This window comes from Pteronotus mesoamericanus, unplaced genomic scaffold, assembly GCF_021234165.1.
Source record: "Pteronotus mesoamericanus isolate MK-2021 breed Mesoamerican mustached bat unplaced genomic scaffold, CSHL_Meso_final contig_94, whole genome shotgun sequence".
Taxonomy (NCBI): Eukaryota; Metazoa; Chordata; class Mammalia; order Chiroptera; family Mormoopidae; genus Pteronotus; species Pteronotus mesoamericanus.
In genome coordinates this window covers 6,045,477-6,064,505 of record NW_026555285.1, presented here as the reverse complement: position 1 = coordinate 6,064,505, position 19,029 = coordinate 6,045,477, and the positions used below count along the sequence as shown (strand labels likewise).

The 19,029-nt window shown below is 33.2% G+C and overlaps 1 protein-coding gene across 4 annotated transcripts in view; it reads right to left on the bottom strand.

Annotated features, from left to right (window-relative positions):
- TSC22D1 (TSC22 domain family member 1) overlaps positions 1 to 19,029 on the bottom strand; it is a 185,690-nt gene that overhangs the window by 140,284 nt on the left and 26,377 nt on the right. The window contains exons 2-3 of one of the 4 annotated variants that reach the window (XR_008530240.1): positions 12,486 to 12,655; positions 10,715 to 11,595 (exon numbers count right to left, since the gene is read on the bottom strand). The exons of 2 other annotated variants lie outside the window; for them this stretch is intronic. Coding sequence is in view for 1 of the 2 variants with exons in the window: in XM_054586365.1 (XP_054442340.1) it covers positions 15,540 to 15,579 (40 nt within the window). In the remaining variant the exon portion in view is untranslated. Of the gene's footprint in view, positions 1 to 10,714; positions 11,596 to 12,485; positions 12,656 to 14,911; positions 15,580 to 19,029 lie in introns of those variants that run through there. One more of the 4 variants, XM_054586365.1, reaches the window with a different exon arrangement.

Genomic DNA, 19,029 nt, shown 5'->3' with positions numbered 1-19,029 from the left:
TGCTTAAGAACAGACACTTAAAATATGTAAGGCAAAAAAAAAAAAAAAATAGAATTGAAATGAGGAGCTGATGAACCCACTATTATATTTAAAGATTTTTAACACTGCTCTATCAGTAACTGACAGATACAGCAGGTAGAAAATCAGAAAGAACATTTTTCAGCTGAACAACATTATCAATACACTGGATCTAATTGACATCTAAACAGTATTTCATCTAATAACAGCAAATACACCTTTTCAAGCTCACATGGAACACTGATCAAGATTAAGGGCCATAAAACAAAAAAAATTTCAAGGAACAGAAATCATACCAAGTATGTTCTCAGACCACAATGAAATGAAATTAAAAATCAGTAACAAATACCAAATTATTTACAGATAGATTGAAAACTCAAAATACTGGAGGTTAAACTGCACACTTCTAAATAATACATTGGTAGGAAAAAAGAGTCTCAAGAAGAACTTTTAAAAATATCTAAAAGAAAATGAAAATACAACTTGTCAAAATTCTGGCATACAGCAAAAACAGTGCTTTGAAAGAGAAATAAACCTAAGGCAAACAAAAGAAATAAAAATTAGATTAGAGCAGAAATCCATGAAACTGAAAACAGTAAAATACAGAAAAACCTACAAGGCCAGAATCTCATTATTTTATCAACAAAAGTGATAAATCACTAGCCAGGCAAACAAAGAAACAAGATGCAAACTAAATTCACAAATGAAAGGGGTCATCCCTACTGATCCATGGGCATTAAAAAGATAATACAGTCTACTATGAATCATCTTATCCCCACAAATTTATTATCTTTAGTGAAATGGTTCAAATCCTTAAAAGATACAGTGTACCAAAACTTACCCAAGAAAAAATAAACTGAATAGGTGTATACCTATCGAAGAAATTGAGTCAATAATTAATAACCTTCCCAAACAGAAAGCACCAAGCCCAGATGGTCTCACCAAATAGTTATAAAATAATGAATTCTACCAAATATACTAGAAAATAATACCAATTCTCCACAATCTCTTTCAAAAAACAGAATAATTCCTAAGTTATTCAATGTGGACGAAATAATGTTAAAATAAGACATTACAAGGAAATTAAACACCAATATCCCTCATTAACACTGATATAAATATCTCTGAGAAAAATTAACAAATCAAATTAAAAAAAATGTGTAAAAAGATTATATGCCATGACCAACTTATTTATTCCACACATGCAAGGCTGGTTCAATATTCAAAAATCAGTTAATGAAATCTATTACATCAACAGGCCAAAGAAAAATCATGATCATAGCAATAGTCATAAAAAGTATTTGAGGGGACTTCTAGTCAAGATGGCAGTATAGGTAAACATGGGTCGCCTCCTTAAAAAACCACACCAAAATAACAACTAAAATATAGAATCACCATCACACACAACTGTCAGAAATCTAGTTGATAAAAGTCTGACAACTATAAAATTAAAGAAACCACACACATTGAGACTGGTGGAGGGGTGGAGAAACGGAACAGACTGGTCCCACACCCATGTGTTATGGATAAAAATTCTGGAGAGACAATCTCAGGAGACAGGTGTTCCAGCCCAGGGTTCCAGTGCCAGGGAGATAAGTCCCCATAACTTCTGGCTGCAAAAAACAGTAGGGATTGAGTTGGTGAAAGGAACCCACACACAGACTAGATCAGACTCACTCCCTCAGAGTCCAGTACCAGGGTAGGAGTATGAAAGGCGAAAGGCACTGGTGGCATCCACAGAGACTTCGTCCCACTCAACTTATGGGCCCACCCCAGCTGCTTTTCCATGAGTGGCTGGTCTTGGCTCATGCTTCACAACTTTCTAAATCCTCTCAAACAAGCAAAAGCCTGCCTCAGTGAGCACCCAACCACTATACCTCTTGCTTAGTGGTCCCAGACCCATCAGTAGCAGCAGCCAGCCTAGTTCACAGCGTGGCTTCGCCTGGGAATCTCCAAGCCCAGCACAAGTAGCAGCCACCTCAGATTGCCTTATAGCTCAGGCAGGGTAGGGCCAGACAAAGCACAAGTTGGGGCTGATCTTGGCCTGCACCACCTGGGAAACCCCAGGGCCTGAGTGTCCAGTGGACAGCGACAGAACACATCATAGGACCACCACCCTGCCCCAGCACAGCTGATACACAATAGGGCAGAGGTTGGTGGTCAATGGCCACAGACAGTCCTTGCAGCTGACTGGCCTGGGTAAATCCCTCCCATTGATTTGCCAACAGCAATCGAGGCTCAACTACAGGAGGAAGGTATATTCAGCTCACACAGAGGGCGCACCTTGAGTATCACCTTGAGCACCTTGAGCTTGGGTGATAGGGAAGGCTGTGCAACTAGACCCTACAGGACACCTACTACATTAGACCACACTACCAAGACATGGCATCAAAGCAGCTCTACCTAATACATAGAAACAAACACAGGGAGGCTGCCAAAAGGAGCAAAGAAACATGGCCCAAATGAAAGAATAGATCAAAACTCCAGAAAAAGAACTAAACAAAAGGGAGACAAGCAATCTATCAGATGCAGAGTTCAAAACACTTGTTAAAAGGATGCTCAAGGAAATTAGTGAGGACCTTGGCAGCATAAAAAAGATCCAGTCAGCAATGAAGGACACACTAATTGAAATAAAGCACAATTTACAGGGAAGCAACAGTAGAATGAATGAAGCTGAGAATCAATGATTTGGAACATAAGAAAGCCAAAAACAGCCTATCAGAACAAGAAGAAAAGAGAATCCAACGAGGACAGTGTAAGTAGCCTCTGGGACAACTTCAAGAGGTCCTGTGTTCGCATGAAATGGGTGCCAGAAGAAGAGAAAGATCAAGAAATTGGAAATCTTGAAAGAAAACTTCCCTAATTTGGTGAAGGAAATTTGGTGTATGTGCTTCACATACAAGTCCATGAAGCACAGAAAGTCCCAAAGAAGATGGATGCAAAGAAGCCTACTCCAAGACACATCATCATTAAAATGCCAAAGGGTAAAGATAGAGAATCTTAAAAGCAGTTAGTAATGTGCAGGGGAATGCCAATAGAATTGGCAGCTGATTTCTCAAAAGAAACTTTGCAGGCTGGAAGGGATTAGGAAGAAACATTTAAAGTCATGAGAAGCAGGGACCTACAGCCAAGATATCTCGTCCCAGTAAAGAATACATTTAGACTGAAAATGGCAGATAAAGTGCTACCCAGACAAAACTAAAGGAGTGCATCATCACCAAACCATCATTATATGAAATGTTAAAGGGAGTTATTTAAGAAAAAGAAGATCAAAGCTATAAACAATAAAATGGCAACACAGACCTATCAACACTTGAATCTAATAAACAAACAAAGGACAGAGACAGAATTATGGATAATGAGAGCATTGTGATGGTTGCCAGATTGGAGGGGGTTGTTGGGAGAATGGGTGAAGAGGTGAAGGGATTAAAAAGTACAAATAGGCAGTTACAGAATAGCCATGGAGATGTAAAGTACAGTAAAGGAAATGGAGTAGCCAAAGAACCTATATACATGACCCATGGACATGGACATGAACAATGATGTGTGGATTGCCTGAGGAAGTCGGGGGGTGGGGGGCGCTGGGACAACTATAATAGCATAATCAATAAAATATAATTTTTTTAAAAAAGCATTTGAAAAAGCCAACATCTATTTATGATTAAAAATAAAACTGCAGAAACTAGAATCCGAGGGCAACTTCCTCAAGATGATAAAGACTATCTACAAAAAAACCTATAGCTAACATCATACTTATTGGTGAGACATTGGATGCTTACCCCCTAATACAAGGAACAAGAGAAGAAAACCAGTAAAACTTTGCAAATCCCTAGGAAAAAAAAGAAAAACTTCTGCAATAAGTAACTACAGCAGGGTTGCAAGATACAGGTAATATCAATTGTTTTCCTACATACTAGCAATGAACAAATGGAATTGGAATTAAAAACACACAATTTACATTAGCACCCCCAAAAATGAAATATTTAGGTATTAACCTGACAAAATAAATATGAAGATATAGATGAGGAAAATATTACAAGATGTTGATGAAAAACCAAAGACATAAATAAAGGAAGAGATATTCCATGTTCATAGTTAGTAAGACTAAATACTGTTAGATGCCAGTTCTTCCCAAATTGATCCACTGCAACCCCAATCAAAATCCCAGAAAATCACTTTGTAGATAGAGACAAATTGATTCTAAAGGCTATATGAAAAGGCAAAAGACCCGAAATACCTGAGAAACATCAAAGTCAGAGGAATGACAATACCCAAATTCAAGACTTCCCAAAAAGCTACGGTATTCAAGACAATGTGTTATTGGCAAAAGAACAGAAAGACCAATAGAACAGAATAAAAAGCCCAGAAATAGACTCATACAAATATAGTCAACTGATCTTTGAAAAAGCAAAGAAAAATCAAAGGAGAAAGGAAAGTCTTTTCAATGAATGGTGTTAGAACTGGACAAAAATACACAAAATTCACCTTACACCTTTCAAAAAAGTTAACATGAAATGAATCATAGATCTAAATGTAAAATTTAAAACTGTAAAACTTCCAGGAAATAACACAAGAGAAAATCTAAGTGACCACAGGTTGGTTTGATGATGAGTTTTGACTTTTCAGATACCACACAAAAGCGTGATCCAGTAATTTAAGTGGACTTGATTAAAATTTCAAACTGCACTGTAAGACACACTACTCATAGGGAAAATGAAGAGCCAAGCCACAGACTATCTGCAAAAAAATTATATGATAAAGGATTGGTATCCAAAATATAATACCCAAAATATAAAAAAAAAAAGCTTCTTAAAAACTCAACAAGACGACAAACAATTGATTTTTTAAGTGGGCAAGAGTTGGACACCTTGACAAAGATGATACGCAAAAACAAAGGTGTTGTGTATTGCTAAGTGAAAGAAGCCAATCTAAAAATGTTACATATCCAACTATATGACATTTTGGAAATAACAAAACTATAGACACAGAAAAAAACTATTAGTTGCCAGGGGTGGAGAGTGAGTGAAAGGATGACTAGGTGGAGCACAGTCCACTTGAAGATCAGTGAAACTTCTGTGTGACCCTATTACTGTGATATGATCAACATTATGTATTTGGCAAAAGCCAAATACATACTACAGCGTGACAGAGTGAACACTAATGTAAACTGGTTCTAATAGTGATATATCAATCACTAGTTGTTTGTAACAAATGCACTACAGAAAAACAGGATGTTAATAGCAGAAAGTATGGGAGGTGACACCAGGTACTGATGAAGAGAACTCAATACTTTCTGGTCTATTTTTCTGTAAAACTAAAACTTTTTTAAAATAAAAAGTCAGTTAAGAAATGCATATTAAGTAATACATCCCTTTATCTATTTTAAACACTGAGGTTCTATATGAAATTTTCCTGAGAATATGCATTCTTTTGGGCAAAGATGTTCAGCAATCAGTGGTGCAAAAGAATTCTTTAGATTTTGACAGATTTTTCAAATGCCATCTTTGTTTCTTACTGATTATGTGCCCCTGGGCAGGTTTTGTCACCTCTGAGTTTCAGTACCTTTATGTGTGAAATAGAAAAATTACCTTTCTCACAGGTCAGCTGGATTTAAATATTTGTAAAGCACCTAGCCAAAGGTGCAGAGGAGGCACATAAATGTTTTGTTCTTTTCTTTCTTCGTTATTTACCCTAAAATTCTATTTCAGGTAAAGTAGAATATGGCCTACACATCAAGCCAGTGTTTCTTAAACAAAGGTACTTGTACCCTAAGAGGTATACACAACTATTAAATAAACAACTCCTGTCCTCCTGGAGTACAATTTAAAATTTGGGAGAAATCACCATGGCTGGTATGGCTCAGTGGATTGGGTGCCGGCCTGCAAACTAAAAGGTCACTGGTTCGATTCCCAGTCAGGGCACATGCCTGAGTTGTGGGCCAGGTCCCCAATAGGGAGCATGTGAGAGGCAACCACACATTGCTGTTTCTCTCCCTTTTTCTCCCTCCCTCCCCCTCTCTAAAAATAAATAAAATCTTTTAAAAATATAAAAATAAAACAAAATTGGGGAGAACTGGTAATTTCATTAACTGGTAATTTAAAACGTTGTACCAAAACCACATTGCTATGCAGAGTATTTACACTGTCTTTCAAGAGGCAGCATAACACTATGCTTGCATTAGAACTTAGGCCACACCCTCAGGGTGTAGGGTTACTTCTTTGTCATCTTCTGCTGTTTGGTTCTCCAAACTTTTCCATTAAAGCACTGCCTTTCATTTCTAATTTTGTTATTAAACACAAGTTCCTTTTCTTTTCAATGTCAGCTGCATACCAACAGTTCGGCTCCAGTGGGTTACCCTTAAATTAGCATGGACAACATGATAAAATGACATTTTACATTACAGAGGTCATTTAATGTGGAATTTATAGTTATTTGAGTCAGAATTCAGCAAATAAAAAAATAAACGGAGACTGTACTTTTTTTGACTAGGATTTCTCAAGCTCTTAGCTACTACCTTGAGTCAATGTTTTTCTTTTCCACTAAACTGTGAACATTAGCCTTTGCATAAACATACTATTAATCTAATTTTTAGAAAAACAAAATATTTTACAATCACTATATAATTCATTTACTCAAGAGAATATCAACATACATTAAAATTAATTGTCTGCAAGAGTAAGTAAGAATAAACAAAGTGGGATGAGCATTCCAGAGCCAAACACAGGGTGAACATACCAGTACTGTCTGGGTTCAGTGCCACACATTAAGGAAAACAATGATACACTGAAGCATGTTCAGAGATCTACAAAACTTGTAAAGTTCTCACAACCATTCTAACATGAACAAGAGCAAGAAAACTGAGGTGCTTAATTTGTAAGTGGGGGGAAAAAAAACTTGGCTTGGAATTGATGAGGTCTATCAGCCATGTTGGAAGTTCAGAAGGCTGTCATATTTGAAGAAAATCAGACTTGCTCTGTTTTCCAGATACCGGATCTACGTGAGAAGGCAGTAAAGCACAGGTAGAGTACAGGTCTCCGAGCCTGCAGTCAAGAGACTTGGGTACTACAGACATTTTACCAATTATGTGATATTAGAAATATATGTGCTATTCCTGCATACTGATTTTCTTCTATATAAATTGAGTGCTAAATGATTTCTAAGGTAATTTTTAAATAAAAAATATGACATAAAAGCAAATTCTGTACCAACTTAACATTAGAGCATCCTGAACATGAAACCAGCTGTCTTATCAGGTAGTGAGTTCTCTCACAAGTTCATATCATCATCATTTGCTCCTAAAGACAAAAAGTGGAATAGATAACAAACTATTTTAAGTAAAAGCCAAATGTCCACGAGCTGGTATTCTTACAAAGATAGGATGGAACATCATTGTTGCCATCTACTGAGTAAATTATACTAGTAATTCCAGAAAAAAAACTAATCATTTCTCTAGCTCATCTACATTGAAGACTGTATTTTCTCTTGTTTCTAGATATACTAAATATGCTAACCCTTGACTCACTGAACCTACTTAATGTTCCTTAGAGAACAGTAGTTTATCTTTCTTCTCTGAATGCTTTTATCTACTAACCAACATTATTTCTTAACCCATTCAATTTCCCTGAGTTACAGTGTTTAAGTGAATGTTTATGAAACTTGAATTTCTCAAACCTAAATAAAAATTACTCAGTATAGCTACTGTTTTCTATGTTCTAGGTATCATTTAATAAAAATAGGCATTAAAAAAAAATGAAACCAGGCAATCACCTCATGGAATATGTACTCTACTTTTCCATGCAAAGTACATTTTAATAGTGTACAGGGACTAAGACATACTAAATTAAATATGGATCATAAACACTAAGAGAGCAAGGGTAGGAGATGCCTTGGAATGCAGGAGGTCAAGCACACAAAGGATACAATGTCCCTAGATGTATGTTTCTAACTGTACTCCAAAATCATACAAAACCAATTTGTGATTTATCCATTTCTCTTCTCTGGAAGAGATTTTTTTTAGGGAAAATTATTTCCCTAATTCTACATCTGTCTGAAAATCCAAGGATATCTGTCATAGTTCACTTTATCATCAGACATTACATTGAACACATTTTGAACATTTATCTACCTATGCCATACCTTACCTCTTCAGTAGAGATCTCTTGATCATAATTCCTGAAAACTCCGATGCATATTTCAAAGTTCCCTAACTGCAGTAATCTAATTACCTTATATGTACATATTAGTTGAAAAAAACTTTAGAGCACCTATGTGTTTATTTCTGGAAACATCAATCTTTCACATTTTAGAACTAAATTAAAATGAAGTCTGTTTAATGGGAAATAAAGAGTACCTGAATAAGAAGAAAGCAAGGAATTGCTTAGGACACTTAAGCAGACATTTCACTCAATTGTTTCAATGTAGCAAAGTAAAATAAGATCTGTGCACGTATTTACAATAAACTATGTCACACTGCTTGTGTCATGTACTTTTTAAAAATAAAAGCTGTTTTAAAAAACTGTTTCCTCACTGAAGAACAAAAATTTATACAGTAATTAATCTAATCAATTAAGAGGAAACAATAAGCCTATTTTCTTATATATACTTCAAAGAGATACAGGTAACCCATGATCAAAATTTTGTAATATTTTTATTTTAATTCTACTGATGGTGTAGAGAAGGGCTCATGTAATAAAAGTTAATTAAAATATTTAAAACGCTCATTTCACCATTATTTTTATAATAATGTTTGAAGTTTCTGCTTCAAGCTTTTATTTAACCTTTCATATTCCTCCCTTTCATACACATGATAAATTTTTTTAAGATAAATTTTTTGTATTCAAGTAAAATACAGCCTTCCATTGAAATATTGTCTGTAAACTTTTTTGTAGTTTTAACTCTAAAAACAAAATTTTATCCACAGGATCCTTACTCATCTTTCCAAACTTACCAGACTAACGAAGCCAAGAAAAAATGTTAACCTCCCTTCCCACCTCCCCAAGTATAGTAGCTGTTCTAAATTATAATTCCCTTTTCTAATTTTTTTGGAGTATAATTTCTTTGAGAAGCCAAATTCCTTAATTTTATCCACAAGTTGTCATCAATTCAACTTTTATTTCTTGCCTAGGACCCCATCATAACGTTTATTTTTAACCTTTAGAGGCCACTTCTTATATGTTTTCTTCAAATCAAAACAGAAATCTTCTTGCTTCTAGCAGACTCTGCATAGAAAAGGTAAATTGTTCCTGGGGTTTCAATTAAGTTTAGGTAGCTATAAAAACCAGAATCATTAAAACTAAATTTTATCCTTCTCCATGTTGTCTTGCTATCAGGTTAAAAGCAAGAGATTCCTAAATCAGTATTTCACCTTCTACAATTATTTGTCTAAGTAGAACACTAACATATAAAACATTTTTATTCTTCTGTTAACAGCTCTTATAAATTAGGTAGTCTCCAGTCAGCCATTATTTTCAAATGTGTTTTTCTGGGTATAGAAACTGTCTTTTGCATGCTATTTTATAAGACGTTATATTTTGATCAATTTTGCGTTTTAAAGATTTAATCATACTACTCCTAATATGTATAATTTTGACTCAAGAGTTTTCATGGTTTGCAACTTTGACATAAAAAATGGCATCTAAAAATCCAATTCTTGAAACAAAACTAAGGTGAAGCTAATCCTGAAAATGCAAAAATAGACTAAACAGATCACCTATTTCATAAATTTGGCACTGGGTGACCCAATAAAGAATCATTTTAATTTAACAGTTTAAAAATCGTTGTCTCAAAAAAGGTTAACATATACAAGGACAAGATATATATTCAGAAATACTTAGAGAAAGACACATAAAATTAAGATACACTTAAAATACTGTTGCAGTTTTCAATTTCTACTCCTGAAACAAAAATAAGCCATTTATCAGTAAGTGCATTTTTTTCATGGAGAAAATATTTATTAGTTTTCAAATGATCACATAATACAAATATTACACAGTCATTCTAGAAAAAAATTAGTTTATATTAATATCCATAAACACTGAAAAATATAGGATTGCATATTATGACACAAAATATTTAAAATCTGAAAGAAAAATGTATTAAAATAAGTTCATATAAACAAATCAGTTTACATTAATACACAAAATGTTTCACTTTTAAATAGCTTTTAGTGGAAAGGGGAATAGAAATGCACTTACATTTCTTTTGCACACTTTAAGGAACAGAGCTAAAATTTAATCAAAGCATGAGATTAAGAGATTAAATCACTTTTCATCTTTCAAAACTGAAACAAAAGACTAATAATTTCACAGGCCATAAACTGGTTCAAAGAGTTAAACTAACTTAATTTCCAAGAAATTCACTTTCAATTCCCGAGTTCTTTCTAAAATGTTGAGCAGTTATTTTTTTAAATTTATATGTTTGTAAAAATTGTCTTACATTTAACGTATCACTCATAAAAAGCTGTAATCATTTATGAAAACACAGAGCTCTCTAAAGAAATTTTAGTTTAAATTCATCTTTTAAGCTTACTTTTAAGTAGTACACATACAAAAATTTATTTATAATGAGGGAAAAAAAAAGTTCTAATAGATACCCAAGAAAAATTAAAGGCCAGGTTATAATTTAGCAAATGTTTCTAAATTCCTAAAATATGTTAGATGCCTCTATATTAGTAACTCTACAATTTCTATTTTTTACCAAATAAAACTGGCAACAGTGGGTAACTTTGAAAAACTTCTTTAATAGCTTTGACTGACTGGTTAATAAATGTCAAAAAGAGAAATAGAAAAATTTGGTAACTGTTACCCTCAATTGATAGTTTGGATAATTATCTTGCAACACTTACACATGCTACTAATTGACTGTTTCAGTATCATTCAAACTTTACTATGCCTTCAATGCAGGACAATACCTCAAATTTAACTTTAGAAGAAGGAGTAAGCTACTTTCATCTCAAAACATGTCTCTTCTACTTCTATACTGGACTCCTGTATATTTGATAAATGAGAATAAGGCTCAAGACCAGAAAAAGATAAGCTAAGAGTGTTGCCCTAATTTTAAAAGTAATTTGGGGGTAATTAAGAAGTTCATCCTTAATTTCTAGTTTTATTGTCAGGTAACAAAAGACAGTTTCATTAAGTTTTTTGGATCTCCTATACTACTAAAAAAAAGTTTGCCTGCTTGATGAAGGTGATTTTCAATCCCACAAATCTCTTAAGTGAAACAGATACAGAGAGCTGCTTTTAAAAGTAAGAAGTCTCTCATGCTTCCTCTATTTCAGTCTTCTGAACAGAAAGGAATATTCTCATGGCCATGTAAAATTCCAATCTGAAAAAATTATTTCATTATATGAGCCTTTCCATTTCCAGACCAAGAGTACACCAGAATAAATCTTAAAGTTTATAAATGACAAAATCAGGTGGCTCTCATCCTTGTGTCTTCTAGATATATTGCATGGCTCCGTTCACCACTGCCTTCCAAACTGCTGGTGCTGCATGTGTGACAGATATCATCCATGAAGGCTCTGCTAGAAGAGTTCCTTTTGCTGAAGAAGTATGATGTTTACCAGTTGAAAGAAATCTGGGCAATTAGAGAACAAATAAACCAGTCTCCCATTATCAAGATACCTGGAGTCACAGAAGGAATCCACCAAGGAAAAATGAAAACTTGCCAAAGGCACCAAGTTCACATTCTACCCATTGTAGATGATAAGAATTGCCTGGAATAAAATCCTACCCTTGGCATCAAAGAAACTAAGAGAAAACCATTTTAATGCCATGGGGAAAATCAAAGAAAGGCTTTTGCCACAAATAACATTATTCCTAAGGACTGGAAAACTAGTTTTGAGTATATTTAACATAGCTTTCAGGGATATTAAACCCTAAAACTTAAACGTTCATTCATATTTAGCTTATTAAAGAATGAAGCCTAGATTTGACAGTAAAACCATTAACAGTACTATTATTTCATTTTCTAAAAGATCTAATTAATATGAAGTCCTAAGGTTTGAGGTAATAAAAAGACCAAAAATTTCTCACTAACAGGGTAGGATAATACCTGGACATCAGACTTTACAAGTTAGGAGAGTTCAGATGCCCAGCTTGCCCAAAGATGAAATACAGAAACTTCTCAATTACTGGAATATAAAAGAGCACTTAGAAGTCCACTAGAACCATTAAATGCTAAAATGGGCAAATATTCTTTTTTAAAAAGTACTGTGAACTACACAGGCATTCACCAAATCAAGTGCCCCAAATTAAGCACTGCTTTAATTATCTGGAGAGAAAATTAAAGAAATTTAGGTCTTTCTTTTTTAATGGGCACTAGTGAGCATTCTTAGAAAAACAAACAGATTGCAGCCCTACTTGGCTCTAATATGAACCCAAGGAGTTTACCAACAGAATTAAATGGGCAAAGGAAGGACACTCCAATCTATAAATAAACCCAAGTAAATAATGGAAAGCACCCACTTGTTTATTATCCTTTCCCACTCTCTCCAGAAGCTGGATATTCTGCCTCCAAGGGTTCAGTGGAGAAAGTGGACCCCTGACGTCAAAAGCTCTCCGTGGTCTTGGCTGTATCTGTGGCTCTAGGATCACTCCTTGCACCTCTGGTAGGAGAGAAGCACTGAAATAGAGAGCTGAATATAGATTTAAGAGAAAATTCTTATTAAGAAATTACATTCTCTGGTCATTTGAGTTTGTAATGATTTATCCTCAGGATAAAAAGGAGCTAGCTTTGGGCATACTTTGTTTAGTGCCTTCTTAATTTGAGTTAGAAGTCTGTCCCCACAAATGATTAATTCCTCAGTAACTATTAAGAAGGGACCTATCTTTGTCTAAGCCGTAACATACCACTTAACTTCAAGTGGTAAAGATCAAATCGAAAATGATAAATTATGACTGGAAACAAGATCACAGTAATCTTAAAGGGACAGGGAAAGGCACTTGACCTCAGATATATTAAAGGAGGAGTCCCAGTTAATTCTCTGTCAAAGAGAAGAAGATGGACTGAAAAGTAGAAACAGAATAATCAAGCACATTAACAGGAATACTAATAAACCTTGGGAATTGTTTAAGAAGCTAAATTTTTTCTTGCTGTTTAAGTCTTACAGTAATTTAAAGAATTAATCAGCCTACAGTCCCATTTTATAGCAATACAAAGCTAAACCTAAATTTTATCAAGCTATGACTTCTATCATTGAAAAAGGTTTATTCTTCAAGCACTCATATTTAAAACTGGGAGGGCAGAATAGTGGATAAAGGCAATACAGACTAAAAATCTTTTTTAAACATATGATCCTTTGGTTTGAGGTCAAGAAGGACCAGGAAATAATCATTAATGGCTACAATGCAGAAATTAAAGCAGTAAGATATATCCAAATAATAGATGATGACAGATACTGAAAAACTTTACATTGTTACAGGAATGAGGTAAATAAGAGAAGGAAGTTCAAAGCATACAGCATCTGATCAAGGAAAAGCTGAAAGGAGAATGAGACAGGCAGACATGTATTTAAAGTTATAGGGACTGCAGGATAAATTTTAACAGTAGAAAACAGATCAATTATACTTTCTGGTACAGAATGATACATCCCTATTAAATTTCAGATCTTATTCTGAATAGAAAAGTGCTGCATATTCCTGCTGTATGGAACATAATAGTCACATTATCCTATTTCGGGGATGTATTATATTTTGGGATAAATTTTTAAAAGTACTATCAAGTAATCTTTCTTTCACGGCAACTGGTTATCACAAGTGTTCCTTACCTGTTAGTGGAACGAGGATTGTGCTCTCTTGTTCTATCAACCAACAAAGGTTACAGTCTCAGCACTAAGAAGGTAGCAACCAACCAAAGTTAATGTTTTAGTGCCTTCAACTTCCTCCTGGCTCTGCCAGCCAGTTTGGAAATATACCAATAGCTGAAAAGGAATGGTTATTCCATTATCTAACAACACTTGGACTAATTTTTTTTAAGCCTAAAGATGAAAGAACGAGCTAATGCTTCTTTAGGAATACACTGAATTCTGTAAAAGTGAGAAATGAAAATAGTTTGGACTAAGAAAATAAAACCAACAAATTTAGCCATCAAATCTGTCACTTCCAACGAAACTTAAAGAAATAAAGAAATGAAAAAAGAAATCTAAAAGATGTCAAGGGGCAAAACTGCCATCTTGCAAGACGTATCAAATAAAAAACTACGAAAATACTCTATGAGCCCATGGGCCAACTATTTTTTTCATTTTAAGTTTCCAATAGAGTTTAAGTCCTGAATGAAGTCTTAGTTTTGAAGAAACTATAGACTATACTTTTTGAGCAGTAACTTAAAACAGTATTTTACTTTATAATCACATTGAGGAGGTATACGAGGAATGACTAGAGGAAAGGGGTACAAATTAGAAAAAGACCTGAATAATATCTCAAGAAATGTAATCTAATTAGGCATTTTTCAAGAACCCAAAAATCCCAAATAGATTAACAAAGTATTCTACAGCTAGATTTCCTAAGGGATGGCTCTTGAACAGATGAAAAAGTCTTAAAACACCAGAGCTATCTTATTTATGTTTTCATGTATCTATACAGAGCACAGGGGTGCTACAAAAGTGCTTTTAAAATTATTAAGCAATCATCCTCTAGTCTTTTCTAATCAATTTCCTTGACAAATGACTCATTTCATGTTTAATACTTCAATATAAACCAGGAACATTATTAAATATTTCCAAATTAATGAGATCTTAAAAAGTTAACTTTAAGATAGTTCAAAATATATTCAGAAATTATAAACAACATATCATTTCCCAAATTTCCCCATTTTCCTCCATTTCTTGAATAATAATCAGTAGTAACAATATATGTGAATGGAAATAACAGTCAAAAAGGAAACATTCTGTTTTGAACAACAAATACATCTGCCAATTTTTTTAAATTACAGAGTCAATTCATTTTAAAAATAAAAACAACCCCCAAGAAATCATATCTTGTTCAAATTGATATGGGGCTAATTTTACAATTTCTCCTTCAATAGAAGCTCCAAACCTTTAATTATCATTATCCCACAGAACATATAAATTAAAAATACAACAAACTTAGATTAAAAAAACAACAAATGTCCTTAGGTTACAGGGCAAGTGAGTTGGCTAGAGAAGTAGAGCCACTTATAAACTTCTCCCAAGTCAGACTGCTTTCAGGATATAACTTCTTTATTTTGCCCAAAGTATAAAAACTTGTAGAATCAACACACTTATACCCCAAAATGAATAAACAAGCATACTTCCCTAAACAGAAATTATTATGAATCATTGAGGAGAGCTAGTATCTCTCTTGCTTTGGGAGTGAATAATGAATCAAGACTGTGGATTTGATATTACACCATTTATATAGAAAATGTAAGGGCACTTTCAAAATGAGATCATTAATCAAACAAAAGCAGCCTTTGCAAGACTTGATGGAAGCTAATCAGAATGACACAGTAGGACCTTACCTAATTCTATTTTAATAGACAGCATTCTTCTATACGATGCTTCAAGAGGTAAAAAAGTAAGTATTCCACTGCAGGACTCCACTAGAGAATAAAATCCAAACCAAAGCCAACAAAATCAACATGCTGAAATGCCACAAAGAAACTCAAACAATGTAACTGTTTAGTTATGAATATAACTAAAAACCCAGTTATATTCAAATCAGAAGCAATAAATCTAGGTTTAATATAGAAATACCACTCCATGTCTGATGTATGACATGAAAAGAAATTTTCCTGAAATGTACAAATTAAACTATTTGCAATATTTGTTCTTAACCTCAAATAATTAAATGAGCATATACTGATAGTTTTAAACATTTCTCATACTGAAGAGGGAATGCTGTACCTAATCATTTTAAGCAACAAAATAGAAGTTAACACAGTTTTACAAAGACTGTGATTTCTATCCACTTGTGCTGTAACTAACTGAAGTTGAACTTGCTAATTTATAGATTTACAGATTACTCATAAAACAAGACATTCTACACAAATTGAAAGCATGATGTAATACCTTTTTTCTATTCACCATCTATGCATTCATTTTACTGGTTCTAAGACACATTTATAAAGAAAAAGAATTTCTCATAAATCCCTCCAAGTGTACAGAACAGCTCCTAATGGCATTAAGAAAAATATGATAAAACAGCCTTAACAGAAAGAGTTTTTGTATGTATCTCCTGCCCCCAGAAGAGTGCTTGGCATACTGAGGTAAATTCAGTAAATGTTTACAAATGAATGAAGATCAAAAAACAAAAAGAATTTTGTCAAGTGTATGATATCTAAAGTAGACACTGAAGAGTTCAACTTTTTAATCCTAAAGAAAATAAAAACTATCAAAAGTATTGCTGTCATGGATCTCTTCTGGGGATCAACTTCTAGGATTAATTTTTTAATATGATCAGTGGAAACTTCAAAGATATCCTGAGATGATCCAAATTTTAGCTAAATTACAACACCCATTATAGATTTTCTAATATTCTTTTGTCAGATTTAAAATTAGTAAGAAAGCAAACCAGTTACTTGCAAGAACATCTAATTTCAAACCTTTAATTTTAAAAAGTGAGTGATACTGCCAAAAAACAAACAAGCAAGCAAAATCCAGGTTCCTTAGAACAGTTAGCAAAGGTATTGTATTGGTTCTGGAAGAAAAGATTATTTCTAAACCACAATCTTGTATATATTGTCAAACAGGATACACCTTAAGAACATCAAAATAGGGAAGAAAGCTTGTAACTTTAAAGAATGCATAGCATTATGAGGATACACACTTAATCATGGAAAGAAGTTTTCTAAAACAAAGTTGTAATGACAATTAAAAACCCTATTATAAATGTTTTAAGAACTGCACGTTCCAAGATTTATCAGTATACAGAATTCAGTGTGTGTAATAATTTATAGTTCTAATTTGAAGAACATTTCACCTAAAATGTCATATGGTGTGCTTGAGTATGATACTGTTATGTTTGTTACAGAATTACATGCTTATGATTTTGTAATAAAAGATTTTGCAATACAAAAGGGCATTATTTGTGCCAGACCCTTTATTTTTCTACTCATCCTTTTGAAAGCATACTTCCAAAATGTTATTAGGATTCAAATTACCTCGCTCAGTTTAAATGTCAAGTATTTGTTAAAAAGACAGACAAGAAAGAGATAGCTAACCCAACTGTGTATTCATGTTCCACCAGTTTGTAAGATGAAGAAGTAAAATAAATAAAAAAATACGTAATACACTTTTAAGAATAGTTAATCCACTACAGAAAAAAAAATAAAAAGCAATCATAAAAATATATATCAATTATAGGAAAGTCAATTTCAGGGTTAAAAAGACTAAACAAAAAAATATTAAATTTGCCCATGGCAAATATAAAATAAAAAAGGCTTCTATATTTGAGAGGACACCTTAATGAAAGTAATGTTAAGAAAAACCTCTAAATCGCCGTGGCAAATTCTTTTCATAATTAAGCTAGGCCATTACTTTTACTTCTCTAGTATCTTTTTTATGTGTTTATGTTGCTAGCACGAAATATTTGGCTTTGTTCTAATAATGACTAGCATATATTGAAGTATATATAAGGTACTGGGTAGGGAAAAATAAAGGATCACCTTTCTACATTTTTTATTCTAGGATTTTATGTTGTGCTACATTCTTGAGTTCATTTACAAAAAGATGAATATAAAAGACTATAGAAAGAAATAAAATGTTTTATAAATTAGGATGCCTTTTCATTAATTCCTTTGTGATTTTTATCCATCTATGACAAGAAATATGATATACCAGTCAACAACAAAAAGATGTTAAAGAATTAAATTGAAAAGGTTCTTATTGAGCAAGAATCATTAAGGGATGCCAAAATTAATGGGTGGAAGTATGATGAGAAACAGGATATTTACGTGGTCTCAAAATATTTCCCCACAAGACACTTGCTATTTATAAAGAGAAAAAGAGTAATTTAATGGTGTAGAAACCTGGCAGACACCTCCTTAACCAAATGATCAAGATAGTATCACCAGTAATGGATCAAATCAATATCCTGTACCTCCTTATATAATGCACTAATAAGGCTATAACATCAGTTCTGTGGATTATACAAAAATGTATAATCTCAATCTGATCATGAAAGAATATCAGACACACAAATTGAGGAACATTCTAACTAGCTAGTGCTTCACAAATGTCAAGGTCATGAAAGGCAGAGAGAATGAAGAACCAGCCAAACTGAAAGAGACTTAAGGAGACATGACTAGCACAAATGAGATCCTAGATTGAACCCTGAACCAGAAAAAGGTCATTTGGTAAAACATTTACAGATTGGTTTAGTATTAATTACTGATTTCTATATTTGTTTTATGGTTATATAAAATATGAGCATTAGGAAAAGATGGATGAAGGTAATGGGAACTTTTATAGTATTTTGCAACTTTTTATTAAGTCAAATTATTTTAAAATAAAGTCAAAGACAAAAAATAAAACAGTTCTGAATAAGGTACCATAGTTGACACACCTATGGAATATCTGCTGAGAGAAAAAAATAATCTTCATTTTTTGTTGATATGAAAAGTTTACTTCAATCTTTCTCTTAAAACTAGTCCTAATAGAAATGATAGTATTATGTCATGTTCTGCAGTAATATCAATAAAGTAATCAGATGATGACAGTCTTGCTTATGTTTAGTCTCTTTGGTAAGTGGCTCTCTATACAGAAAACTCTGATTTAGGAAAAGAATATGTGCAAAATCGAAAGAGAAAATCTCACCTAAAAACACAAAAACAAAATGATGTTTACATTAAACAACTAGTGTGGAAATTAACTTTAGACTTCAGCAAGCATATAATAGAATAGGTGGATAAAAATCAAAAGGTCTTCAAATTTTAAATTATGATGTATGAATTTTTATTCCTGCATTAAAAAAAGGAAGAAAAAATTCTGCTCATTTTTTAAAAATTTTTCCTAAGAAACAAAGTTCAGTGCCATAAATGTTCCTATTACAT